The sequence below is a fragment of the Diaphorina citri genome, unplaced genomic scaffold (assembly GCF_000475195.1).
Source record: "Diaphorina citri unplaced genomic scaffold, Diaci psyllid genome assembly version 1.1 scaffold785, whole genome shotgun sequence".
Classification (NCBI taxonomy): Eukaryota; Metazoa; Arthropoda; class Insecta; order Hemiptera; family Psyllidae; genus Diaphorina; species Diaphorina citri.
The window spans coordinates 36,409-64,189 of record NW_007378218.1 but is presented as its reverse complement, the minus strand read 5'-3'; the positions used below and the strand labels follow the sequence as shown (position 1 = coordinate 64,189).

Below are 27,781 nucleotides of genomic sequence, written 5' to 3'. Positions count from 1 at the left end.
GAAAGCGCAACCCTAACGAGAAACCAAAACTATCGTTCAAAGAATATCTCGAACTGAGCAAGAAAAATGTGTTGGAAAAGTCCGTAGAGCTAGTGAGAAAAAGAAACCCCTTGAAAAGTGCCGAGAAGGACTATTTCGAACTTGAATATGCTGATCAGGATTCTCTCTCGTCAGCAGAAGATCTGTCTGCTGCTGACGACAGATTTGTGGTGCGGGGTTTCAAGAAGGTGTTGCTGACTGAAGACAAATACAACAGCATTCAGATGAAGAGTAAACTGAGAGGAAAACGAATGAGTCGAGTGCCAAACGCGGTGTGTAGTGACTGTGCATTTGATGAGGCTCCTGAAAAGTCTCTTGACGTGCCGATTGTTAGGTCAAACAAAGGACCATTTAACAGAGGTGGTCGAAAATATGCCGGAAGCAAAGTAGACGGTAAAGCAAAGGTGAATGGAATGTTCACTCGCCAAGGGAAAAGAAATGCTGAAGATTTATTAACCAAGGCAAATGCACAAACAGAAGAAGCAAATTCTTCTAGATCAAGTACTCCAGGTGAACAACAACATGCCTCTGAATTGATTCCTGATATTTACGAATATCCTACTGATAGTCCCTCTATTCAAAGCAATACGGTTTCTTCCTCTGTACATTTGAGCGAGACTAGTTCTAGACGCTCTTCATCTCGATTATATCACAAATCTTGCTCTAATATTCAACTCCGTCTAGATTGTGCTCCCTCTGAAAGTAACACGACACGGAGTATGACGGTTGACGATCCTGATGTAGAAAAAGCTTGTCAACATCCAGTTGTCAATGATGTTGAAACTCGGAATCCTGGACCCGAGGTAAGCTATCCTTTCGTCTTGGTAAAATTATGGTATAGCCTGAAATAATCCCAAAATTAAAGGGTAAATAAAAAACAGACTCACTAAATGAAATAAGCCAGGAGCACATGTTATGTTCGTTATCCATTGAGGCACACACCATGTTCCTTAAAAATATGGGTACAACTAAAGCAAGGGTTTGTAGTGGATGAATCGGAGTGGAACCTACCATTCTTAGACTGCACCATAGTGTAAGGAGCTTAGGAGCCACTGGGCTTGTATGTATGGGTTTTAGTTTCTTATACCACTTCAGTATGGACTTCTGAATAATGACTAACCTGAACTTCTCATCTTCCATCTTATTCCTTAGACTCCTTGTTCGAACAACTCCTTTGTCTCCTACACGTCCTATTCGAATACTCCAACATATTACAAGTCCCAAAATCCCACCACCAAGTTTCCCACCTATGATCCGAGAAATTCCGGTCTCAAATTGCCGACGGCCCGCCAGAAATTCCCCGTGATAAATCGGCCTGGCAAAATCAAATTGGTGAAGAAAAAGGTAAGAAGGTGATTTGGTTGAATTGAATTTGAAAGAAAAAAAGTTCTGAAATTATTTAGTCCCGTTTGGCCTAGACAAGAAACGAAAACTTTGAAAAACTTTTGATTTTAATAATATGGGTATAAGTAAGTCATTCTTCATGTGCAAATATTATAATGCCAATAAAGAATAAACAGTTCCTCTGTTCCTACGATATCATCCTAACTCTCTCCCCCTCCTCCGCTCCTCCCTCTTCATTCCAGACCATGTCCTCTCAAGATACCTCCTCCTCCCCTCTTCCCTCTCCCGTGAGTGCCAACCCTCCCTCTCCCTTCTCTCAGCACTCACCCTCGCCTTCTCCCATTCGACCTCTCCCTCCCTGTCTACCCCGCGTCAGACCAGATCTTGGGAGAGAGCCATTCCGACCCATGGGAGGGACCTACTCCTATCCTTCGTACAGACACTACAATGACCCCTGGGGGAGTGACTATCCTGGTGAATCCACTCCGTCAGCCCTCGCGGCATCTCCTAAGAAGAAACCTCCGCGAAAAAGAAAGCTGGAAAAGAAAACAGCGTTGCCGACAAGGAAAAGTTATCTGAAGCGATTCCTGGCAGATCCCAACGCAGCTGTTATACCTTCTACGTGGAGCCCTCCTCAGGATAATCGGGCTTACGAAGTGCCTAGTGAGACTTATGAGCTTCCCAGTGGAAACTTTGTGTCCAGTGACCCGCAACATAATGTATCTCAAGATGGGTACATTGTCCCTACCGGTGGCTCCTATGACGTCCACAGTACTACCTATGCCACCAACATTTCTTATGAGGTGAACAATGTGTATATCGATGTCGCCGCCACTAGTGATTACCCTCAGAACACTAATGTTGAAATACCTTCGCAATTTACCAATCTCGAGTCCGCGACGTGCTACGGTAAAGAGATTCTGTCCCAGTACAAATCTGCACCTTCCTCCCATGTTCTCGACACGTCTAGTACTGAGCCTTGTTTTGTGACTGACAATCAGATCTATGTGATTGATCAATCCACTCAGCCAGCTTCCTATGTGACTGACGAGAGTACGTGGGACACGTCTCAAGTGTTGACTGACTCTAGAGTTGTAGATACTCCTCAATGGCAGGCCTCTCAACTCACTACACAACTGACGAACAAGAACGCTGAGGAGTCTAACCACGTGACTCAAGTACAGGAGAGTAACCCTCTCCTCTGCTTGTTTCACAGAGATGAAAAGTATTGGGAACCGGCTGAAGCTCTAAACATGACCTGTCAAGAACTGCTCAATGCTTTTGAAAACAAAACCTACCTGAGCTCAGACTCGGGCAATCGAAAGCGAACTCTGAGTCAAACCGGTGATTTGTCAAATGCAGGACTTCTTAGTATTGGGTAAGTTTTTTTTTTTAAATAGAGTGGGGGAATTGTGTGTAAAACGGAAGTCTTATCGTCCCCGAAATCGAAGAGCGAAAGAGAACATGATAGGAGACAGCCAGCTGGTCTGAGAAGGAACCTTATCTGTTCAAGATAAAGTTCGCCCAGGGCAGGAATCGAACCCGCGACCTAGCGCTTACAAGACAGACGTGCTACCAACCAAGCTAACTAGGCTGGCAATACAATTTCTAACGTAGCACTTGTTTCATTGCTACGAAATAAAAACGGTGTTGAAACACTCATCTTTTTAATATAATTTTGACTTCTTTTAAAAAAGATGGGTGTTTCACTGCCGTTTTCATTTCCTAGCAATGAAATAACGGCTACATTAGACTCCTGTGGTCTTGGCATGCCCATCGGTAGTATGTTTCTCATCAGATTGGCGAGAGGAGACTAATATAAAACTTCTTTAATTTCAGGAACAAGACAAATAAACAGAAGATGGATCATGTACAGCAGTGGATTCAAGACGATACCAGTGGTAAGTTGAACTCTAAACGGTCACGCCATGAATGAGAGTTCAATGACCTCTGACTCGAGGTCAAATTACTCCTTGTTGTCCCCGGATACACCTGTACGTCATAGACCCGAGGTAAGCTTTCCTTTCGTCTTGGTAAAATTATGGTATAGCCTAAAATAATCCCAAAATTAAAGGGTAAAAAACAGACTCACTAAATGAAATAAGCCAGGAGCACATGTTATGTTCGTTATCCATTGAGGCACACACCATGTTCCTGAAAAATATGGGTACAACTAAAGCAAGGGTTTGTAGTGGATGAATCGGAGTGGAACCCACAATTCTTAGACTGCACCACAGTGTAAGGAGCTTAGGAGCCACTGGGCTTTCTAATGAGAGTTCAATGACCTCTGACTCGAGGTCAAATTACTCCTTGTTGTCCCCGGATACACCTGTACGTCATAGACCCGAGGTAAGCTATCCTTTCGTCTTGGTAAAATTATGGTATAGCCTGAAATAATCCCAAAATTAAAGGGTAAATAAAAAACAGACTCACTAAATGAAATAAGCCAGGAGCACATGTTATGTTCGTTATCCATTGAGGCACACACCATGTTCCTTAAAAATATGGGTACAACTAAAGCAAGGGTTTGTAGTGGATGAATCGGAGTGGAACCTACCATTCTTAGACTGCACCATAGTGTAAGGAGCTTAGGAGCCACTGGGCTTGTATGTATGGGTTTTAGTTTCTTATACCACTTCAGTATGGACTTCTGAATAATGACTAACCTGAACTTCTCATCTTCCATCTTATTCCTTAGACTCCTTGTTCGAACAACTCCTTTGTCTCCTACACGTCCTATTCGAATACTCCAACATATTACAAGTCCCAAAATCCCACCACCAAGTTTCCCACCTATGATCCGAGAAATTCCGGTCTCAAATTGCCGACGGCCCGCCAGAAATTCCCCGTGATAAATCGGCCCGGCAAAATCAAATTGGTGAAGAAAAAGGTAAGAAGGTGATTTAGTTGAATTGAATTTGAAAGAAAAAAAAAAGTTCTGAAATTATTTAGTCCCGTTTGGCCTAGACAAGAAACGAGAACTTTTGATTTGAAGAATATGGGTATAAGTAAGTCATTCTTCATGTGCAAATAATATAATGCCAATAAAGAATAAACAGTTCCTACGATATCATCCTAACTCTCTCCCCCTCCTCCGCTCCTCCCTCTTCATTCCAGACCATGTCCTCTCAAGATACCTCCTCCTCCCCTCTTCCCTCTCCCGTGAGTGCCAACCCTCCCTCTCCCTTCTCTCAGCACTCACCCTCGCCTTCTCCCATTCGACCTCTCCCTCCCTGTCTACCCCGCGTCAGACCAGATCTTGGGAGAGAGCCATTCCGACCCATGGGAGGGACCTACTCCTATCCTTCGTACAGACACTACAATGACCCCTGGGGGAGTGACTATCCTGGTGAATCCACTCCGTCAGCCCTCGCGGCATCTCCTAAGAAGAAACCTCCGCGAAAAAGAAAGCTGGAAAAGAAAACAGCGTTGCCGACAAGGAAAAGTTATCTGAAGCGATTCCTGGCAGATCCCAACGCAGCTGTTATACCTTCTACGTGGAGCCCTCCTCAGGATAATCGGGCTTACGAAGTGCCTAGTGAGACTTATGAGCTTCCCAGTGGAAACTTTGTGTCCAGTGACCCGCAACATAATGTATCTCAAGATGGGTACATTGTCCCTACCGGTGGGTCCTATGACGTCCACAGTACTACCTATGCCACGAACATTTCTTATGAGGTGAACAATGTGTATATCGATGTTGCCGCCACTAGTGATTACCCTCAGAACACCAATGTTGAAACAGACTTATGAGCTTCCCAGTGGAAACTTTGTGTCCAGTGACCCGCAACATAATGTATCTCAAGATGGGTACATTGTCCCTACCGGTGGCTCCTATGACGTCCACAGTACTACCTATGCCACCAACATTTCTTATGAGGTGAACAATGTGTATATCGATGTCGCCGCCACTAGTGATTACCCTCAGAACACTAATGTTGAAATACCTTCGCAATTTACCAATCTCGAGTCCGCGACGTGCTACGGTAAAGAGATTCTGTCCCAGTACAAATCTGCACCTTCCTCCCATGTTCTCGACACGTCTAGTACTGAGCCTTGTTTTGTGACTGACAATCAGATCTATGTGATTGATCAATCCACTCAGCCAGCTTCCTATGTGACTGACGAGAGTACGTGGGACACGTCTCAAGTGTTGACTGACTCGAGAGTTGTAGATACTCCTCAATGGCAGGCCTCTCAACTTACTACACAACTGACGAACAAGAACGCTGAGGAGTCTAACCACGTGACTCAAGTACAGGAGAGTAATTCCACGCAAGAAATGTGCGTTTTCTCCTTCCTAACGCCAGACTGTGATGAGATCCTCGTATCTTATCCCAAGCTCTACGTGCAGACAGACTCGACTCAGAGTCAACAATCCTGTGACACGCAAGATCCCCTCTCCTACGCTACACATGATAGCGCAGCGCATGCGCAGTGGATATCTCCGGATGACTCAGCACAGGGACTGTTGTATGCGCAGGAGTTGATTCCCACTGCTGATTCGATGCAGACGTATTACGTTGAGTCAGAGGCGCGTGCTACGTTGGAAGGCGAGAAGATGGCTTCGTATTTGGTGGACTATGAGCGATATTTCCCCGCGCAGCATGGAAATGCTGATCAGTCAACACACTTGGATGAATACGCACATAATAACTTGGGTAATGCTGATCAGCCAGCAGGTGGAGATCAAGGATACAGTTCTCAAGAAGTACAAGAATCACCACCGTTGTCAGGCCAAATGTACCAACCTTGTGAAACCCCAGTCCAGATTGTTGATCCGAATATTGCCTTGTCTTATTCGCTTGTTTCGACCGACAAACCGAACTGTTTCACCATTCAAGTGAACCCGGCATCGAACCCGGGACCCTTGGCTACTCCAGAACCCCCGACCCTATCAAATGCACCAGACATGCCTGCCCTTTGTATTACAACTCCTGGTGGGGAATATGCGGAACAGGAATTGAATTCTACACCTGGAAATCCAGGAATTCGTTTGATGAATCAGGAACTCAAATCTACCACAGCTCCTGACGTTGATTCGAGGGAGCAGGAATTAGAACTAAGTACAATGCTTGCTGGAGATTGATGTCTGTGCTGGGCACGATTAAGGCTCCGTTTCTTCCCTTGTTGAGAGAACCTCCTTGGAACTTTTCCATTTTCATGGTGGTCTTCTGGAAAACATGTTACCTTGTTCATTTATTGTCTACTGTGTGTTGTCATGTTTGTATGGATTTACCTAGTTGTTTTATCCCCTTGAATCCACGAGGCCTTTAGGCGTTATTTTGAGTTCACTTGAATCTTGTCAACTCTACAAAGTTTTGTAACAAAACTAGGACCTTTATTTAAGAGGAAAAAATAGAAAAAATAAAATACGTAAATAAGATTAGGTATTTACTGAAGTAGGTTTTTAACTTTTATGCGTGAAAAAAGTCCATGGAAATAAACATAGTGTTATTATTGTTACCTGTCAACTGTACATGTCATGTTTGTATGGATTTACCTAGTTGTTTTATCCCCTTGAATCCACGAGGCCTTTAGGCGTTATTTTGAGTTCACTTGAATCTTGTGAACTCTACAAAGTTTTGTAACAAAACTAGGACCTTTATTTAAGAGGAAGAAATAAAATACGTAAATAAGAGTAGGTATTTACTGAAGTAGGTTTTTAACTTTTATACGTGAAAAAAGTCGATGGAAATAAACATAGTGTTATTATTGTTACCTGTCAACTGTACATTTGATCGTTTTTACTTCCTTTCAAATGCTGCTCTTCGATACCCCCTTGTATGCATAAGTTGGACTTTTTAGGGGCTGCAGGTTAGCAAAGATTTCTGGATAGGAAAATAGATTTTAAAAAATAATAGTAGTTATTGAAAATGAAAACCACAAAGATCTTTTCCTTACATTTATTCTCTCCGCCTTTGTTCTTCTTTGGACAAATTAGGCTGTTAGATGGTTTGAATATTCGAAATCTAGCGCAGGCTTTTTGTAGGGGTTTAGGCCACTTTACTGTTTTCCTGGAACTTAAATCCAGCTCATCAATTATCCAAACGAGGCTGAGAACACTCGAAATAGCTAGGCACATTTCAATATTTTCCCCGAATACCTATATTTACGTATTCCCTTCCCTATTCCCCTCACAAACGTTATCTAGGTCCTCGTAGTCAACTCGCAGGGTGTCGTGGCTGCTCTTCGATACCCCCTTGTATGCATAAGTTGGACTTTTTAGGGGCTGCAGGTTAGCAAAGATTTCTGGATAGGAAAATAGATTTAAAAAAATAATAGTAGGTATTGAAAATGAAAATCACAAAGATCTTTTCCTTACATTTATTTTATTCTCTCCGCCTTTGTTCTTCTTTGGACAGATTAGGCTGTTAGATGGTTTGACTAATCGAAATCTAGCGCAGGCTTTTTGTAGAGGTTTAGGCCACTTTACTGTTTTCCTGGAACTTAAATCCAGCTCATCAATTATCCAAACGAGGCTGAGAACACCCGCAATAGCTAGGCACATTTCAATATTTTCCCCCAATACCTATATTTACGTATTCCCTTCCCTATTCCCCTCACAAACGTTATCTAGGTCCTCGTAGTCAACTCACAGGGTGTCGTAGCACTGGACCCGGTAGAAATTCCCAACCTATCGTCCGGCATCTACATCATGACCAACAAGAACGAGGAGAACAAGACCTCCGGACCCGGTAACGCGGACAAACCTCCCCCAGAGAAGAAGCCATTAGGTGAAGCAGGCGGGTTTGTTGTTCTGGATGAAAACGAGAGAAGCGTTAAGTTCACGAATAACGAGATGTTGGGATATATGAGTGTGAAACCTGTGGAGACAGTGTCGCACGGTACGACCAATGTGACCTTGCCACCCAAGATCCCGCAGCTGACGTCGTTCAAATCTGGCGCCCTGACTATTACGCCATCTGTCAGGTGAGTACTGCAGTATGCGTTAAAGGTGAAGCAGGCGGGTTTGTTGTTCTGGATGAAAACGAGAGAAGCGTTAAGTTCACGAATAACGAGATGTTGGGATATATGAGTGTGAGACCTGTGGAGACAGTGTCGCACGCGACGACCAATGTGACCTTGCCACCCAAGATCCCGCAGCTGACATCGTTCAAATCTGGCGCCCTGACTATTACGCCATCTGTCAGGTGAGTACTGCAGTAAGCGTTAATTTTGAATCCAGTGATGTTGGTAGCGCGTCTGCCTTGTAAGCGCTAGGTCGCGGGTTCGATTCCCGCCCGGGGCGAATAGGTTCGTTCTCGGAACGCCTGGCTTTCTTCTATCCTATCTCCCACCTCTCTTAGGTTTCGGGACGATGAGACCTTGGATGTTACAATTCCCTCTGTCAAACCAATTTAAAAAAAAAATCTAGTGATATGAATTTGATGGCACATTCGGTCTCTTTTGACAAAATTTTTGATGGCAAATTCGAGGAAATCAGGCTGTATATCGCAAATAATTGGTGTAAAAAAAAAGTAACTCATTGAAGCAAATTTCAACACCTTATACTTTAGAGAGCTGAAAAATGAGTTACATGTTTTAAGATCTAGCCACCTGACTCATTCATTAGTCCATTGAAAAATAAAGTTCTTTTTACTAAAAATGGTTTTGAGGTAGTTCTTTTTAACTACCTTAGAACTACCTTAGTTCAGTGACTTTTATTCGTTACTTAATAATGATGCTTATGAGGGCTGCATTCCCGAAAGCATCTTTGAACTCTACATTTCACAAATATTACGTCACAATTTTTGCGAACATGAGCCTAACTTAAACTCCATGTTTTATTACGAGCTTTGCAATTCTCTGCTTCGTCAGCTAACACTAAACACTATGATCTTTGTTTTCTCCCTAGGTGGCTAGTAGTGAGCTGAATGGCAGTGCTGTCCTATTGACCACCGGGGAAGATGGTCAGCAACAGTGCCTCTATGTGACTGATGAGAACGCTAACACTAAACACTATGATCTTTGTTTTCTCCCTAGGTGGCTAGTAGTGAGCTGAATGGCAGTGCTGTCCTATTGACCACGGGGGAAGATGGTCAGCAACAGTGCCTCTATGTGACTGATGAGAATGGACAGCCTACTATTATACAGGGTGCGACCATAGACGGACAGGAGATGCTACTGGACCAGGCGGTGTATAACGAGGCCACGGGCACCATACAGATGTTCCAGGATCAGGTAAGATTGCGTTTCATCCTGTAGGATTTATACAGGGTGCGACAATAGACGGACAGGAGATGTTCCTGGACCAGGCGGTGTATAACGAGGCCACGGGCACCATACAGATGTTCCAGGATCAGGTAAGATTGCGTTTCATCCTGTAGAATATATACAGGGTGCGACTATTGACGGTCAGGAGATGCTACTGGACCAGGTGGTGTATAGTATAACAAGTAGACTGGAAATTTGGAAAAAATGGACTGGAAAACCGAGAAAAGTCAGGGAATTTTATTTTTCCATTTTGGTAGACACCCTGAGTGATGCCCTGCTTGCATTACAGAAGGTTCGGTGCCATTCGAATCTCAAGGTTGGTGGTTCGAGTCCAAGTACTGAAATTTACTGGGGTTTATTAAGAGGGGAACGACTTTTCTGACGAACATTTAAGTGTGCTTAACATGATTAAAAGTTATTTAATTTAAAAACTGTAACTTGAAGTCAGGAAGCGAGTTTTGCGACGAGCATTTAAGCCTGTCCAACATGGTTGAAATTCCTTTAATTAAAAAACTTTCACTTGTAATTAATTTACTTTTTCTTGTTCTTTTCACAGAAATATCAGCAAAGACCCATCGGCCAACTTTACCAAGAGACACACCCCCAACAGTCAACCTCAAACCCCACAAACTCCGTCTTTGGTGAGTTTTTTTATTTTTTTTCAAAGACCCATCGGCCAACTTTACCAAGAGACACACCCCCAACAGTCAACCTCAAACCCCACAAACTCCGTCTTTGGTGAGTTTTTTTTTTTTCCCCTTTGAACACCTACGTGTCACACCTGGAACAATGTCACAAAAGATCTAACCAGGTCGTAGCGACAAAGGGCGTTTATTAAAGCCGATGACCAAAGACCCATCGGCCAACTTTACCAAGAGACACACCCCCAACAGTCAACCTCAAACCCCACAAACTCCGTCTTTGGTGAGTTTTTTTCCCCCCCTTTGAACACCTACGTGTCACACCTGGAACAATGTCACAAAAGATCTAACCAGGTCGTAGTGACGAAGGGCGTTTATTAAAGTCGATGACCCTACTTATAGCAATACTAATGGAACACCTACATATATATTTCTTGGTACAAAAGCTAATTGGGATCCTTCAATTTAAACTAACTCCTCAATTTCGGTTGAATGAAAGAACGCTTTACTTGGAGCCGATGACCCAACTTATAGCAATACTAATGGAACACCTACATATTTCTTGGTACAAAAGCTAATTGGGATCCTTCAATTTAAACTAACTCCTCAATTTTGGTTGAATGAAAGAACGCTTTACTTGAGAATCCTGCCTTTTCAAATAATTTTCATCGACTAATTTACCACCCAATGACGCAATTGTTGTGTCTAAAAGCCGATGACCCAACTTATAGCAATACTAATGGAACACCTACATATTTCTTGGTACAAAAGCTAATTGGGATCCTTCAATTTAAACTAGCTCCTCAATTTTGGTTGAATGAATGAACGCTTTACTTGAGAATCCTGCCTTTTCAAATAATTTTCACCGACTAATTTACCACCCAATGACGCAATTGTTGTGTCTAAATTCACGTCATTACTTACGTATTCCACTTATAATATCCTCTTCCTCCCTATGTCCTCTCTGCAGCAAAAGATCCTGGGGCCAAAGAACACAAAGGGCTACACAGACTTCACCAGTACACCCAAGTCTCGACAACAGCCGCAAGTAATCTACACGTCCCGGCAACAACCACAGATAACTTATCTAAACAGCAGTGGTGAGACTACCAACAAGAGGGTCCTGGGTTCGGTGAATCGCTATAAAGGTAAGTCGACTGACCTGCCAATAGTATACTGTCCATATAATTAGGGACCTCCAATATCCAAAGTTTATCCAATACCCACTCGGACACAGAGGTAGCTCCTACTTGATTTTTCTATTGCTTTACCGGCAACAACCACAGATAACTTATCTAAACAGCAGTGGTGAGACTACCAACAAGAGGGTCCTGGGTTCGGTGAATCGCTATAAAGGTGAGTATGTCAATTAATTAGTCTTCTTATGATCAGGACTACAAGTTGAGTTTCAAGTTAGCTCAAGTTAAACTGATGTATGATGGGTCGAATAATCCAAACCTGATCACCTGAGTGAAAAAAGCCTATGGGTTTGTTCGCGGTATCCGCGGTTTGTTCGCGGTATCCGCGGTTTGTTCGCGGTATCCGCGGTTTGTTCTCGGTATTCGCGGTAACCGCGGTTTAAGTGTGCTTAACATGATTGTCAAGATTTTTAAAGTGGTTTGATAGAGGGAACTGTAACTGCCAAGATCTTATCGTCCCGAAAGCTAAGAGAGAAGGAATACAGGATAGGAGAAAGCCAGCCGTTCCGAGGACGAACATCATCCGTTTAGAATAAAATCTGCCCCGGGTGGAATCGAACCCGCAACCTAGCGCTTAGAAGGCAGATGCGCTACCCTTTAAGATAACTAGGCTGGCGACCAAGTGAGTTAGCGATAAGATTGATCAATTTTTGATTTCGGCTCATGATCAGCTGATCTGATTGTTTAATTAATTTGGATTAAGTAAATCAAGTTTAGCACAACAGTATGGTCTCAGGGTCCAATGTTACATACAAGTCCGGTTTTATAAGACTTTTGAACTTTAACTTTATTGACAATATAAATAAACAATAAATGCACCTCCTAAGTAGCCAGCCGTTCCGAGGACGAACATTATCCGTTTAGAATAAAATCTGCCCCGGGCGGAATTGAACCCGCGACCTAGCGCTTAGAAGGCAGATGCGCTACCCTTTAAGATAACTAGGCTGGCGACCAAGTGAGTTAGCAATAAGATTGATCAATTTTTGATTTCGGCTCATGATCAGCTGATCTGATTGTTTAATTAATTTGAATGAAGTAAATCAAGTTTAGCACAAAAGTATGGTCTCAGAGTTCAATGTTACATACAAGTCCGGTTTTATAAGACTGCGTTGAGGCTAAACAGATTTCACATCTAGTTAGCAAACTGAATCAAAAGATTTTTTTTTTTTTCGTCTGCTGATTAACATTTACCCATCACCTTATGCACAATATTCAGTAGTTACATATTTATTAACACCTAATGAAAGGAGACCAAGTGCAATAGTCAAGACGCTCGCCTGGTAATCAGGAAGGCGTGGGTTCAATAGCTGGCCAAATTATGGAACTTTTTATCTTTTTTGAGAATTTCATAAAAAAATAAAAAAAATTCCCGTAAAGGTCCTCTTTCAGATAACCATTGAAAATACTTAAGTGGCCTGTCGTAGCAGGTTTCGTCAGTAAGTACTGCCGTGTATAGACGGGGTCGGCTGTTTCTTTAGCAACCTTTCCAATTCCTTTAGCAAGGGAAATTCAAGCTGCTATCTGTTTAAAGTCCCCCAGCCAGACTAGGCAGGTCTACTCCCTGTTTAACGTCCCCTAGACAGACAGAATAATAAAACACGACCATTGTGTGATATATCCTAATAATGTGTCTCTTTTCATCCCAGGTGGAAATGTCTCCTGGAGGTACGAGCCAGTATGTGCGTGGTCTGTCGGGTCTAGATTCTCCCCAGTATGCTAGTGTAAACGCGGCTCTACAAAATCAAGGCCAAGTGTCTGGGCTCAAAGTCAAACGGATAACGTCACCTAGGAAACGCAACTCTAGCGTCAGGTAAGAGAACTAATTTTATCGCACCCTGTATTTAAAGAAAATACACAATGCTTACCGCCGATTGGAGGACAAAACCCCCCTCTCTAAAGAGAAGAGACCTTAGCAGTTAAACGGTGACGTCAAACCTCTATCAAACTAGTAGTTCTCTGAACTGTACACCTCTCTTAGATTTTTTTTTCCTAATCTGAGAATTTAACAATACTCTCTTCCATCATCATATTTCAAGGATCGACGTGCATTGACATTTTAAGACCTTTAACCAAATTTCATCAAAATCGGACCAGGCAATGGCGAGTTATAGCGGAACAAACAAACATTGAAACATGTAAACCTAATGCAAAAGTGTCGAGGTACCCTCAAAAGAGCCAGTGTTATTGTCTGTGGCTTGACAGGGCTGGTTTTGTCTCAGTTTTACGTCCTCCAGCGAGACAAACGATAAGACCTTAGCCGTTACAGTTATCTATGAAACCTTAAAAAAGTTAATCCTGAGTTTAAGAAATTCTTGCCTGTGTAAATCATATGGGGGGCGTCAAAGAAAACCCTTGACTCTGTGTTTACTCTCAGTGGTAAGATCGGCCATAAGTAGGCGTCCACAATGGAGCCCCGACCCTAGAGAAAATGAAGCATGCTAATGAATAGAAGCGGCCTCAACGGAGTCTTGACCCTTGCTGAAAATAGGGAAAATGAAGAAATTGAGTTGTTTTTTTCCTATGGTCCACCCTCAAAAATTTCACGTTTAGATATCTTCTTACATACTGAAATATTCTTTTATTGATTAATTAATTTGTGCCTTGTATTTATTTTGCAAATATTTATGTTTAGTGCAAATTGTGCTAACTAGGCTGGCGCTAGTATTTCTTAAACTCTGGATTAACTAAAAACCTGTGGTAAGATCGATCATTATTGTATTAGGACCACCTGATATTTTGATTTATTTACCGATAGTATTCTTCACTCTGGACGCGGCGTGACCTATGTACGTACCACCTAACTGTTCTCCAAGGCGGCGAACTGTTCCTCGGACATTTCAGTCTGGATGAGGTTGCCGTCGGATAGGAGAAGAACCACTTTTCTGGGACCCCCTGTAACATAATAGAGAAAACATCTTAGACAACATTCTTCGCTTTTTCCCCGTGTTCAGACGGGGTCGGCATTTTTGTAAGTAAATAGTTTATTCAAATTATCTGGATGAGATTGCCGTCGGAGAGGAGAAGAACCACTTTTCTGGGACCCCCTGTAACATAATAGAGATAACATGTTAGACAACATTCTTCGCTTTTTCCCGTGTTCAGACGGGGTCGGCGTTTTTGTAAGTAAGTAGTTTATTCAAATTAAATTAATCCCAAGCCAGCCCAGTTAGCTTTGTTAGTAGCGCGTCTGCCTTGTAAGGGCTAGGCTGCGGGTTCCATTCCTGTATGGTTTTGGTTGCTTGGCTAGGTGTATAGTGGATCTCCGAGTGGTTGATTTGTGGCTTGTCTGGGGTAGCTAGAAACAAAGCAATAAAAACATTTAGTAGGAGCAACCTATGAGCCCGAGTTGGATAAAGTTCGGTTATTAGAGGTCCGGGTTATATGGACAGTTTAATTCACAGCTCAGTCGGCCCTGTGCTTAGACTTTGGGGTCCAGTGTAAGATTAGCCACTCACTATCAGGTACGCCTCTCAGGTCTACCTGATGAGCACGCACACTATCAGGTAGACCTGATCAGGTGTACACTCTGGACGCGGCGTGACCTATGTACGTACCACCTAACTGTTCTCCAAGGCGGCGAACTGTTCCTCGGACATTTCAGTCTGGATGAGATTGCCGTCGGATAGGAGAAGAACCACTTTTCTGGGACCCCCTGTAACATAATAGAGAAAACATGTTAGACAACACTCTTCGCTTTTTCCCGTGTTCAGACGGGGTCGGCGTTTTTGTGAGTAGTTTATTCAAATTGTACTTCCCAATAATTGCTCGATAACGATAACGAAAACGAGTTTTGGTTTCTGCTCATGCGCAGGACATCGTAATGATTTATGGGAAAGTGCGAAATCTCTCTATCAAGGTTTTATGTTTGTACAAATGGTAAATCTATTTAACTTTTTATTATTTAATTGTCGGAATAATATGATTATTTCGTTCAGTTCAAACATAGACCTCATTACCTCGTCTATTCAATCAACAAATTCCCCTCTTCTATGTTCCCAGGGACTCGGCCCACATTTCCATTCTGAACAGGAAGGACGTGGCAGGGGGCGGAGGCAATGCTCTAGCCGTGCCTGCTCGCAAGCTGAAGATGTTCCGTAATGAAGAGGAAGAGGTGGAGGAGGCTGCGCCTATCGCGTTACCCGTGGTACAGGGAGAAGAGGGACAGCATCAGGAGGAGATGGTCACCATTGCTGGCGAAGATGGAACACTGTACCAGGTGAGAAAGTCCCGGGTTCGAATCCCACCATGGACAAAAATTTATACTCGTTTTTCGATCGCAAATATGAAAAAATGAGTTACATGTTTTAAGATCTAGCCACCTGACTCATTCAGCAGTTCACTGAAAAATAAAGTTCTTTTTACTAAAAATAGTTTTGAGGAAGTCCTTTTTAGAACTACCTTAGTTCAGTGACTTTTATTCGTTACTTAATAATGATGCTTATGAGGGCTGCATTCCCGAAAGCATCTTTGAACTCTACATTTCACAAATATTACGTCACAATTTTTGCGAACATGAGCCTAACTTAAACTCCATGTTTTATTACGAGCTTTGCAATTCTCTGCTTCGTCAGCTAACACTAAACACTATGATCTTTGTTTTCTCCCTAGGTGGCTAGTAGTGAGCTGAATGGCAGTGCTGTCCTATTGACCACCGGGGAGGATGGTCAGCAACAGTGCCTCTATGTGACTGATGAGAATGGACAGCCTACTATTATACAGGGTGCGACCATAGACGGACAGGAGATGCTACTGGACCAGGCGGTGTATAACGAGGCCACGGGCACCATACAGATGTTCCAGGATCAGGTAAGATGGTTTTCACCCTGTAGGATTTATGGCTTTTATGGTTATGGGTAGTTTTTTTTTCGACGTGTAAAAAATATGGGTAGTTTTTTTTCGACGTGTAAAAAAGTTGATATCATGCCGAAAACTCGTTTTTTTTTGTTCATTTTTGAAGAGGTTTGATAGAGAGAACTGCTATAACTGCCAAGGTCTTATTGTCCCGAAAGCGATGAGAGAAGGAAGACAGAACAGGAGAAAGCGAAATGGTGCAGCCTTGTCTGCTTAGGATAAAATCTGCCCCGGGCGGGAATCGAACGTGTAAAAATACTAAAAGCTAAATGTTGTAGATTCAAGCTCAACTTTTGCTTTTCAAGTGGAACGCTAAATATGTAATTTTTGTGTACAGTCGAATTTTACTTAAGTAGGGAAGGTTTTCTTTCAAGTATTTTTTGCTAGGACACCAAATTTCCATACTTAAAATAGTGATTTTTGACACCAAATTTCCATACCTAAAATAGTTATTTTTCTCTCCTTTTCAATAGTATAACGAGGCCACGGGTACCATACAGATGTTCCAAGACCAGGTAAGATTGCGTTTCACCCTGTAAGATATATGTCATAGTGCCATATGTATACAGTACAGGTGTTTGTTTGTTTTTTTCTTCTTCTTCTTCTTCTTCTTCTTCTTCTTCTTCTTCTTGCTAGCGGCAGGGTTCTCCTGGGAGAGTTCTTCCAGCCAACCACTGATTTTCACTGTGAGCCTTCAAGATATTTTGCCAGGGGGGAGGGAGGTCTTAAATGTTTCTAGACTTTCTGAGATTCTGAGTCCCTTTTATCTCCCTATGGAGAGAATTCCATTGTCTAAGTCCTATGCCTTGGAATTTCCAGGAGATTTAATGTGAAAAAAGTCGATATTCCAAAAGCTAAAAGTTGTAGATATGTAAAGGGAAAAATTGTAAGGTCAAATTTTTGATTGCAGAATCGAATTTTACGTCAAGAGATAAGGTTTTCTTCCAAACATTTATTGGCACGAAATTTCCATACCTATGTAAAAAAAATTGTCATTTTTCTCTCCTTTAAGCAACAATATCTTTTCCAACCCTTTCAGAGTGGCATGGAAACCCAGGTGTTCCAACAGGATGAGAATGGTCAGCTATTACCTGTGGAGAATCCGGACGAGGTTCTGGCCCAAGTGCAAGCAGCACAGCAACAGGAAGAACTACTGCAACAGCAACAACAGCAGGAGGAAGCCGAGTTACAAGCTCTGGCACAGCAGCAACAGCAACAACAGGAAATGCTGCAGCAACAGGAAACACAGGTAAGGTTTTTTTTTCTTTTTTTTTTACAAGCAGCACAGCAACAGGAAGAACTACTGCAACAGCAACAACAGCAGGAGGAAGCCGAGTTACAAGCTCTGGCACAGCAGCAACAACAGGAAATGATGCAGCAACAGGAAACACAGGTAAGGTTTTTTTTTTCAAGATTTTTAAAGTGGTTTGATAGAGGGAACTGTAACTGCCAAGATCTTATCGTCCCGAAAGCTAAGAGAGAAGGAATACAGGATAAGAGAAGGAATACAGGATAGGAGAAAGCCAGCCGTTCCGAGAACGAACATCATCCGTTTAGAATGAAATCTGCCCCCCGGGCGGAATCGAACCCGCGACCTAGCGCTTAGAAGGCAGATGCGCTACCCTTTAAGATAACTAGGCTGGCGACCAAGCTTGTTAGCAATAAGATTGATCAATTTTTGATTTCGGCTCATGATCAGCTGATCTGATTGTTTAATTAATTTGGATGAAGTAAATCAAGTTTAGTACAAAAGTATGGTCTCAGAGTTCAATGTCTTTAAGATAACTAGGCTGGCGACCAAGTGAGTTAGCGATAAGATTGATCAATTTTTGATTTCGGCTCATGATCAGCTGATCTGATTGCTTAATTAATTTGGATGAAGTAAATCAAGTTTAGCACAAAAGTATGGTCTCAGAGTTCAATGTTACATACATACAAGTCCGGTTTTATAAGACTTTTGAACTTTAACTTTATTGACAACAATATAAATAAACAATAAATGCACCTCCTAAGCTTAAATTAAACTTATATAGAGGTGAGCTCCTCTCCTAAATACATAACCTGCATTGAGGCTAAACAGATTTCACATCTAGTTAGCAAACTGAATCAAAAGATTTTTTTTTCTCCTGCTGATTAACATTTACCCATCACCTTATGCACAATATTCAGTAGTTACATATTTATTCATTATCTCCTAAATACATAACCTGCATTGAGGCTAAACAGATTTCACATCTAGTTAGCAAACTGAATCAAAAGATTTTTTTTTCTCCTGCTGCTTAACATTTACCCATCACCTTATGCACAGTATTCAGTAGTTACATATTCATTCATTCACAATCTGATCCGATTTTCTAGGAGCTGACTCACGAGCAGGCAGCAGAGTTTCTTCTGCAACAACAACAGCAACAGTTGCAGCAGCATGAACAGCAGGAGGGCACGTTAGACGAGCAGCAACAACAGCATACAGAGTTGAGTCAGGAACAACTAGAAGCCATGGGAGGCGTACCTGCTGAAGGAGAACAGACGGGAGATTCTTCGGAAGTTGTCAAAATATCAGGTGGTCCTAATACAATAATGATCGATCTTACCACAGGTTTTTAGTTAATCCAGAGTTTAAGAAATACTAGCGCCAGTCTTGTAAGCGCTAGGCCGCGGATTTGATTCCCACCCGAGGCGGATTTTATCCTCAAGGGATAAGGTTCGTTCCCAGAACGGCTGGCTTTCTCCTTCTCTCTTCGATTTCGGGACGATAAGACCTCAAAATATCAGGTGGTCCTAATACAATAATGATCGATCTTACCACAGGTTTTTAGTTAATCCAGAGTTTAAGAAATACTAGCGCCAGCCTAGTTAGCTTGGTTGGTAACGCGTCTGCCTTGTAAGCGCTAGGCCGCGGATTTGATTCCCGCCCGAGGCGGATTTTATCCTCAAGGGATAAGGTTCGTTCCCAGAACGGCTGGCTTTCTTCTTCTCTCTTCGATTTCGGGACGATAAGACCTTAGCCGTTACAGTTCTCTCTATGAAACCTTAAAAAAAGTTAATCCTGAGTTTAAGAAATTCTTGCCTGTGTAAATCATATGAGTGACGTCAAAGAAAACCCTTGACTCTGTGTTAACTATCAGCGGTACGTACATAGGTCACGCCGCGTCCAGAGTGAAGAATACTATCGGTAAATAAATCAAAATATCAGGTGGTCCTAATACAATAATGACCGATCTTACCACAGGTTTTTAGTTAATCCAGAGTTTAAGAAATACTAGCGCCAGCCTTGTAAGCGCTAGGCCGCGGATTTGATTCCCGCCCGAAGCGGATTTTTTCCTCAAGGGATAAGGTTCGTTCCCAGAACGGCTGGCTTTCTCCTTCTCTCTTCGATTTCGGGACGATAAGACCTTAGCCGTTACAGTTCTCTATGAAACCTTAAAAAAAGTTAATCCTGAGTTTAAGAATTCTTTCCTGTGTAAATCAAATGGGTGACGTTAAAGAAAACCCTTGACTCTGTGTTAACTATCAGTGGTAAGATCGGCCATAAGTAGGCGTCCACAATGGAGCCCCGACCCTAGAGAAAATGGAGCATGCTAATGAATAGAAGCGGCTTCAACGGAGTCTTGACCCTTGCTGAAAATGGGGAAAATGAAGAAATTGAGTTGTTTTTTTCCTATGGTCCACCCTCAAAAATTTTACGTTTAGATATCCGATTCTCGAGACATTTGATGTATTCTTTCTTCTTCCGTCGACACTCCTTCGCAGCCTCCCTGCAAAATGAAAGATAAAAGAGGTTAACATTGAGAAAAAGAAATAAGTAGCCAGCCTAGTTCGCTTGGTTGGTAGAAGCGTCTGCCTCGGTTTGCACAAACCTGGAAGAGAAACCTAGAAACAGTATTTTGGCTTGTGCAAACTTTAAGCCTGCGTTCACACGCTACGATTCACTTGTGTAAACTGGTTTGCGCAAGCCAGTTTGTGCAAATGGCTTGAGCGTGTAAAAGTAAACCCACCATAACAATCAGGATAAAATTCCATACCTCGGCTGGGATCGAACCCACGCCCTCCTGATTACCAAGCGAGCGTCTTGACCACTACGCCACCGAGGCATGCAAATGGCTTGAGCGTGTAAACGTAAACCCACCATAACACTGCAACAGACCTGAAATATGAACCGAGAACTTACCTGTTTTTCAGCAACCTCATTTCTCTCTTTCTGCTTTGATCTTCACCAGTGCCTAGGATTGGGCTGGTCGATAGGTTTGGACTATTTTGGGTCACTACTGGAAACAAACAAGAACACAAATCAATAAAATAATTATGCTTCATGGGATGCTATTTGTTTCACTAAAATAGTCCTTCCTGAAAATTAAGGAAAAAAAATGACTGAGCAAATTTCCTTTCAAGCCAGTCTAACTACGCTGGCTTTGAAGAGGCTTTAAAGTTTACCTTGACTGATTCATGAGATGTACCTACTTCAAAGAATTCAAGTTTGCAAAGAAAATGATTCTTACTCAAATATCGAGCTTTACAGACAAGTCGGAACACGAGAATCTAAGCTAAGTTAACTAGGCTATGGCCATAAGTAGGCGTCCACAATGGAGCCCCGACCCTAGAGAAAATGAAGCATGCTAATGAATAGAAGCGGCCTCAACGGAGTCTTGACCATAGCCTCGACCCTTGCTGAAAATAGGGAAAATGAAGAAATTGAGTTGTTTTTTTTCCTATGGTCCACACTCAAAAATTTTACGTTTAGATATCTTAAAATAGCAGGAGGTTCCAGGTACGAGGGTCGATAGTGCAGGGTCTATACGACTCACACCACTTTGTCCTTGGTAGTATTTTTCGTTCTAGACTAAAATTTGTATTTATCCCTGTTAATAACAAATTATTTACCTACCCCTTCATTTTATTTTTATTTATACATTACCCAGCCACCTAGCCTTTTGTTTTAAATTCCACTCCGAACATGAATTTTATTTGAAAATTTGACCACAAAAAAGACCTCTGAATAGAGGAGCCCTAGACAAGTGGATGTGTCCGGCTGGTATCACTGAAACTAAACCCAATACCCATCCAATCAATATAACTCAACCCAAGCAATCAGAACTTACAAGTAGTTCAATAAACTGTAAAAAGAAAGAAAATTGCCAACCCAGTAACTTCTGTAGGTACTTGACAAGTTAAAGGCCTACTCAGTAACTTCTCTAGGTACTTGACAAGTTAACGGCCTACCCAGTAACTCTATGGGTACTTGACAAGTTAAATGCCTACTCAGTAACTTCTCTAGGTACTTGACAAGTTAAAGGCCAACCCAGTAACTTCTGTAGGTACTTGACAAGTTAAAGACCTACTCAGTAACTTCTCTAGGTACTTGACAAATTAACGGCCCACCCAGTAACTCTATGGGTACTTGACAAGTTAAAGGCCTACTCAGTAACTTCTCTAGGTACTTGACAAGTTAAAGGCCAACCCAGTAACCTCTCGAGTTGACAACAAAAGAAAGTTAACTCTGTCCATTCTGTCATTGCGAGTTACGACTTATAGTAACTTCTCTAGGTACTTGACAAGTTAAAGGCCAACCCAGTAACCTCTCGAGTTGACAATAAAGAAAGTTAACTCTGTCCATTCTATCATTGCGAGTTACGACTCAAACGTGTAGGTATCACAACACGAACGATTATCTGCGAGTGTAGAGAGTGACGTCATCCCACCAATGTGAGTCACCAAGCCTAGAGTGGAATTTTGTTTTGATTCCACAACAAAACGTAAAAAAAACGAGTGAAATTTTCGCAAAACGAACGAACATCATCGAAAAATTTCTGCTTTGATCTTCACCAGTGCCTAGGATTGGGCTGGTCGATAGGTTTGGACTATTTTGGGTCACTACTGGAAACAAACAACACAAATCAATAAAATAATTATGCTTCAGGGGATGCTATTTGTTTCACTAAAATAGTCCTTCCTGAAAATCTCAGGAAAAAAATTACTGAGCGAATTTCCTTTCAAGCCAGTCTAACTACGCTGGCTTTGAAGAGGCTTTAAAGTTTACCTTGACTGATTCAAATTTGCGCCCACCAAAAAGTATTCGTCCGAATTTTGAGGCCCAAAAGAGCGCGTTGGCCGGCGTATTTTATGAAATGGGCTTTTTTTTGTATATTTCACTATTAAGGGACCTGAATCTTGATAAATGCCTGTTATAGGAAAGTATTTTATATTTATAGTAGGTACATTCTTTTTATTGCTGTTCTTCTTAAGCTGTGTCCACACTGGACGGTCGTCAAGTGGTTAGGTGAATCATGTTGTCGAGGCAGTGTAGACGGTTTCAGTCGACATCGGTCGACGGCCATCGACTATGAGTTGACAGCTTTAGAAACAAAGAAAGCCTCAGGACCTAGCTCAGTGGTAAAAAGCGACTCGTCACTTGGGAGAACAGAGGTTCAATTCCAACATGGGATACTTTTGAAGTGTCGATAGAAGAAAACGGTATCTCTAAGCAAGAACATTCCTTAGATATACATATATATAAAAAAATCTGTATGAAATCATAAAGTAATGTGAAATGACGTCATTTAGGAATTAGGAATAGTCATTGCAATACAAAACCTTTACGACATTATGACGTACAAAACGAATACAATATTGTTCTTTACCAAGTAGGTAAGTTAAGTAGATATTTTCCAAGCAAAAAAAGCCAGCTAGTCTGCTAGTCACTTGGGTATTTCTCAGATTTCAAGGACGTCTTAATTGTAAAAAGAAAAAAAAATTGACGTCGTCGGGTATCGATTCCGGGTATTTGGAGTGCAAACCTTGAGTAAAAGTGGATTTGGACTCGCGAGCCATCTGTGAGAGTAAGAAAAGAGGAATAATCTTGATTTCGCGTTCTGGTTCGCAATATACAACTATACATGATACGAGTTTGACTCACGATTCTCACGAAACATACGTCGCGTCTAATTCCACTTGATCAAGGAGGTTGTTCGTAAATAGAACTAATCATAAATTCTTTGTGGCAAAGCAGAGAGCTTCTTCCCAACTTTTATGTTGTTTGTAGGTATCACAGCATGATAATCAGGCTTTGTCGCGCCGGAGTGCGGGAGGCCATAAACCTGGAATATGATTGTTTTAATTATGAGGACAATGTACATTAATAATGTATTAGAGTATTAGACTACTAGAGGATACGGATATAGTAAACCTACCAGTCGCTGGAATCAGGTTTCAAATCACATAATGATTTGATATCGAGCGATTGTAAAAAAATTCAGTTCAAGACTCAGTATTTTTAGATTTTTTAGGAACATAATATTACATTAGGATACGTGCTATGAGTGTTGAACTGTTGATTTTTTTTTTTTAATTGACAAGGTAAAAAAACGACGGAATTTTTTTTCTCCAAAAGCGTATCTATAATTTTATACCAATCTAGATGTTATGCACTTTTATTTTTTGTACTATTTCTTTAACAATAGTAATTTTATTTGAAATTGTAATTATTTTTTTGCAAAAAATTACAATGATAGAAGTCTATGTTATTTATGAAAAAATTGGTCATTTTCTTTTTTCGACCCAAGGTGTTCGATTACCATTTTGTCTATAATATTTTAACCCCTGGGAAAAATTAAAAACAACACGATTTATACTTAAAAATAAACAACTTTATTTAATATTAATTTTTACATGATCATATAATATAATACGAGAATTATTACACCAAAAAAAAAGTTAAATATACAGGGTGATTCAAAAAAGTGTGCAAAAACTTTAACCACATGTTTTTGGGGTCATTTTAGGGGGGGTCAACTCTATAGTAAAAGTTGCGAAAATCCTTCCTAAAGGAGGTACACGCCCCCAAAGTTGGTTTAAAAAAATCGAATATTTTTTATTACGGCTAACCCGTTCGTGTGATCGGAACGGGGTAAAAAAGTCACTCCCAATACAAGATAGTAGCTTTCTTTTGGCGTGGAAATGAAGACCATCACAATTTCAGGGGCGGCCACAGGAGGGTCGGCTGAAAGAAAAAAGGCTGTAACTTTTCGGTGGATGCATGGATTTAAATTTCGTTTTCACTTTGTTAAACCTGATAATTTTATCTACAAATAAGGTCGGAATAATTTTTTTCTCAGACCAACAGAAGTGCTAGAAAATGTGAACTGAAGCTTTTCAAATGCGCCTGCAATTTTGAAAAGTATGCAATGTTTTGTTTCTAACTTCTGAATAATTAACACTTACCTTTAACACTGCAGGTACATGGCAAGAACACAATTTACAAAACGTGTTCAATATGGGCTCCTCCGGATTCAGTGCAGGCTTCCATACGCCTTTGAAAGGATTGCCGAACACGTTGGAAAATCCCTGGCGTATTTCTAATGGTGTTAAAAGCCTCGATTATCCGTATACGGAGAGTTTCTCTGTCAGGTACAGGTGTACGATACACTAATGATTTCACGTATCCCCATAGGAAAAAATCGAGTGGATTAAACTCTGGGGATCTGGCCGGCCAGGGATGAGGGCCACCTCTTCCAATCCAACCTCGGGGGAACATTTCGTCCAGGAACTGTCGAACTGTGATCCGGTAGTGAGCAGGGGCACCATCGTGCATAAACAACACACCTCTTTGTCGATATTCTAATGGTATCATATCCATTAAATGTTCTCTGAGGAAGTCTAGGTAATTGTCCCCATTTAAAATGGGAGGGAGGAAGAAAGGACCCAAGAGTGTGTCGCCGATGATTCCTGCCCATACATTCCAGGAAAATGTCTGCTGATGGTTTTTCTGTACGATGCCATGCGGGTTTTCCATAGCCCAGATGTGGTTGTTGTGGAAGTTGGTAATTCCGTCACGGCTAAAATTTGCCTCGTCAGTAAACAGTATGCTGCTGACAAAGTTGAGCACGGTTGCTATCTGGACCAAAACCCAACGGCTGAACTGTAGGCGAGGTCCGAAATCCCGCTCGAGTAGACCCTGCACGCGTTGTAAATGGTAAGGATAAAACAAGTTTTCATGTAGTGTTCTCCATACCGCCGATTGGCTAATACCTAAATTTACAGATATCTCCCTAGTGCTGATAGTTGGATCATTGTCAACTGCCTCGAGTATGTCCTCTTCAACATGCACTTCGCGGGTTGTCCTTTCACGCCCAGAGTTTCCCCCATGATTAGCAATTGGCACATCGCCTTTGGCTGTCAATGTACCGGGGCATATGTGCTGCCTCCCTTACTCGAACTTCTGTTGCCACAGTAGGTTTAAAGTGAACCTTAGGCTCACCTGAAGGACCTGCAACTTGATTGGGGGCTAGCAGCCCGGAGGCGACTTCCCTTCGGAAATCCTTCATAGAAATATCTTTAACAACATGTTTGTACAGCAATTGGCACATCGCCTTTGGCTGTCAATGTACCGGGGCATATGTGCTGCCTCCCTTACTCGAACTTCTGTTGCCACAGTAGGTTTACCTGAAGGACCTGCAACCTGATTGGGGGCTAGCAGCCCGGAGGCGACTTCCCTTCGGAAATCCTTCATAGAAATATCTAAATGAAGGAGTTTACAATCGTCATATCCAACATGTGAAAGAACAACCTATGCCACCATTTTTTAGACTTGCGGCTTATGGCATAGCAGGCCTTTAGTTGGTCAAATACATCAACATTGTTTGATTGATTAATTCGCGGAGGTTCAAATTTTATGGCGCGTGAAATCATTTTTCACGTTTTGGGCTAATGTTGCCCTTAAGGGCTGAAGTTGCCCCAGTTAACGGTACGTCCTCTTCAACATGCACTTCGCGGGTTGTCCTTTCACGCCCAGAGTTTCCCCCATGATTGGTTTTGAAGGTTCCCCTTTCACGCAATCTCTCTTCAACATGCACTTCGCGGGTTGTCCTTTCACGCCCAGAGTTTCCCCCATGATTGGTTTTGAAGGTTCCCCTTTCACGCAATCTTGGGTGTACGCTGTGTCCTTTCACGCCCAGAGTTTCCCCCATGATTGGTTTTGAAGGTTCCCCTTTCACGCAATCTTGTGTGTACGCTTGTGAATGTGCGGTTGTTCGGAAGATGCCTGTTTGGATACTTATCTTGGTACAGTCGTCTAGCTAAATTCGCATTGCCATCAGCAAGGCCGTAACAAAAATGGATATCTGTCAATTCTTCAAAACTAAACTGATACACCAGTCTAGCTAAATTCGCATTGCCATCAGCAAGGCCGTAACAAAAATGGATATCTGTCAATTCTTCAAAACTAAACTGATACACCATTTTTATTAATAACACAAACAAGAACTACTCCACTCAAAACACTGACAACAACTGCGAGAAAAGGCCTTTTAACTTAAATCATAAGAACATTAACGGGCTGAAATTTAACTAGTTTAATAGAAAAACACATTTCATACTTTTCAAAACTGCAGGCGCATTTGAAACTTTGGGGGCGTGTACCTCCTTTAGGAAGGATTTTCGCAACTTTTACTATAGAGTTGACCCTAAAATGACCCCAAAAACATGTGGTTAAAGTTTTTGCACACTTTTTTGAATCACCCTGTATAAATAAAAAGAAATTACCATATCATTCTCTTGGAGGGTTTCAGCAGTCCCCGCTGTCCCAGCAGCAGGAGGTACCATATGATTGTGGGGGACAGCATCTGGCTTGATCCTGAGCCTAAAAGTTGGCTTTCCATTTTCTTTGAGAATTTTATACCTTGTCCAATCCTGAACATCTTTTTCCAACTGAAAGATATGTTGACATGAACAATAATTATTATGGTAGAGTGATTTTCCGGAAGGAAGGAAAATACACCTATTCACTACTAAAGCATGATGTATGTATGACTCAAGGGTTGACAAACACTTAAAACTTGATATTGTAAGAGCCAGCTGTAAGTTAACAGTGGAAAAAGATCTAGCTAAATCAGACTACTTACCTGGTGTGTGTTGTATGATACAATTAACTTTTTATATGGCAAAACAGAAGTTTTTTTTACCAGTGGCAGTAGCAAGTTGAATGTACCGACTCTAAATGAATCAATAGTGCCTCGGAACTAAATTCCAAGTGAAGTGCCTTGGTGGTGATAGTGCCTCGGTAACTAAATTCCAAGTGAAGTGCCTTGGTGGTGAAACATACAGACATAAGTATGCCTTGTGGTGACTGGTACGAAGTATGTGATACGTTTGTATCAAACGCCCCTTACAAGAGTCAAATTATATTTTTAAGATGAGAGAAGAAAAAAGAAAAATTCTAACTAACTTAACCTACCTAAACTCTCACCGTGTTAGCCATTTAAAATAATATAATAATAATGATCTTACTGCCCCCTCACTTGGCATACTTAATAATAATGATCATTGCCCCCTACTTGGTATACTTGTTTTTTTACTTTCTATTTTTTCATTGGGTTCAAATGGCGAGTTCTCTCTCTTATTCTCGTATTCCATTCTTCAATGAAATGTGTGAGAGAGTTAAATTTTGAGGTTGATGGTGTTCTCTAATACATTATTAATGTACATTGTCCTCATAATTAA

The 27,781-nt window shown here is 41.6% G+C and overlaps 3 protein-coding genes and 2 long non-coding RNA genes across 5 annotated transcripts in view; 2 read left to right on the top strand and 3 right to left on the bottom strand.

The window, feature by feature from the left end:
• Window positions 1-18,895, top strand: part of LOC103512053 (polyhomeotic-proximal chromatin protein) — a 61,149-nt gene extending 42,254 nt beyond the window's left edge. The window contains exons 6-15 of the mRNA XM_008476806.2: window positions 7,964-8,120; window positions 8,342-8,537; window positions 10,157-10,241; window positions 11,212-11,389; window positions 11,634-11,653; window positions 13,087-13,250; window positions 15,440-15,656; window positions 16,049-16,246; window positions 17,331-17,540; window positions 18,650-18,895. Of these exons, the coding sequence (XP_008475028.1) occupies window positions 7,964-8,120; window positions 8,342-8,537; window positions 10,157-10,241; window positions 11,212-11,389; window positions 11,634-11,653; window positions 13,087-13,250; window positions 15,440-15,656; window positions 16,049-16,246; window positions 17,331-17,540; window positions 18,650-18,895 (1,671 nt within the window). The remainder of the gene's footprint in view (window positions 1-7,963; window positions 8,121-8,341; window positions 8,538-10,156; window positions 10,242-11,211; window positions 11,390-11,633; window positions 11,654-13,086; window positions 13,251-15,439; window positions 15,657-16,048; window positions 16,247-17,330; window positions 17,541-18,649) is intronic.
• LOC113468595 lies at window positions 1,125-6,557 on the top strand. Its single transcript, XM_026825637.1, has 3 exons — window positions 1,125-1,383; window positions 1,626-2,549; window positions 5,627-6,557. Exons 2-3 carry the CDS (start codon window positions 1,629-1,631, stop codon window positions 6,470-6,472), a joined length of 1,767 nt encoding a protein of 588 aa, XP_026681438.1. The 5' UTR covers window positions 1,125-1,383; window positions 1,626-1,628; the 3' UTR covers window positions 6,473-6,557.
• On the bottom strand, window positions 14,096-15,104 carry LOC113468598. Its single transcript, XR_003392289.1, has 2 exons — window positions 14,983-15,104; window positions 14,096-14,222 (listed from the first exon to the last, which is right to left on the bottom strand). It is a non-coding gene; the product is annotated as an uncharacterized LOC113468598 (long non-coding RNA).
• Window positions 18,896-20,002: 1,107 nt separating the features above from the next.
• Window positions 20,003-20,845, bottom strand: LOC113468597. Its single transcript, XR_003392288.1, has 2 exons — window positions 20,460-20,845; window positions 20,003-20,046 (listed from the first exon to the last, which is right to left on the bottom strand). It is a non-coding gene; the product is annotated as an uncharacterized LOC113468597 (long non-coding RNA).
• Window positions 20,846-24,005: 3,160 nt separating this feature from the next.
• Window positions 24,006-26,604, bottom strand: LOC103512048. Its single transcript, XM_026825638.1, has 3 exons — window positions 26,522-26,604; window positions 26,256-26,436; window positions 24,006-25,434 (listed from the first exon to the last, which is right to left on the bottom strand). Coding segments are annotated over exons 1-3 (1,077 nt in total). The 5' UTR covers window positions 26,523-26,604; the 3' UTR covers window positions 24,006-24,539.
• Between the last annotated feature and the right edge of the window lie 1,177 nt (window positions 26,605-27,781).

Bases quoted from the DNA above. Each gene is read 5' to 3' on its own strand.
- LOC113468595 (XM_026825637.1), top strand. From the start codon at position 1,629: ATGTCCTCTCAAGATACCTCCTCCTCCCCTCTTCCCTCTCCCGTGAGT. The intron at 2,550-5,626 runs CACGTGACTCAA...GAGGAGTCTAAC, and splicing joins AGAACGCTGAGGAGTCTAAC to CACGTGACTCAAGTACAGGA.
- LOC103512048 (XM_026825638.1), bottom strand. The intron at 25,435-26,255 runs CAATCATGGGGG...TGTGCCAATTGC, and splicing joins GAAAGGGGAACCTTCAAAAC to TAATCATGGGGGAAACTCTG.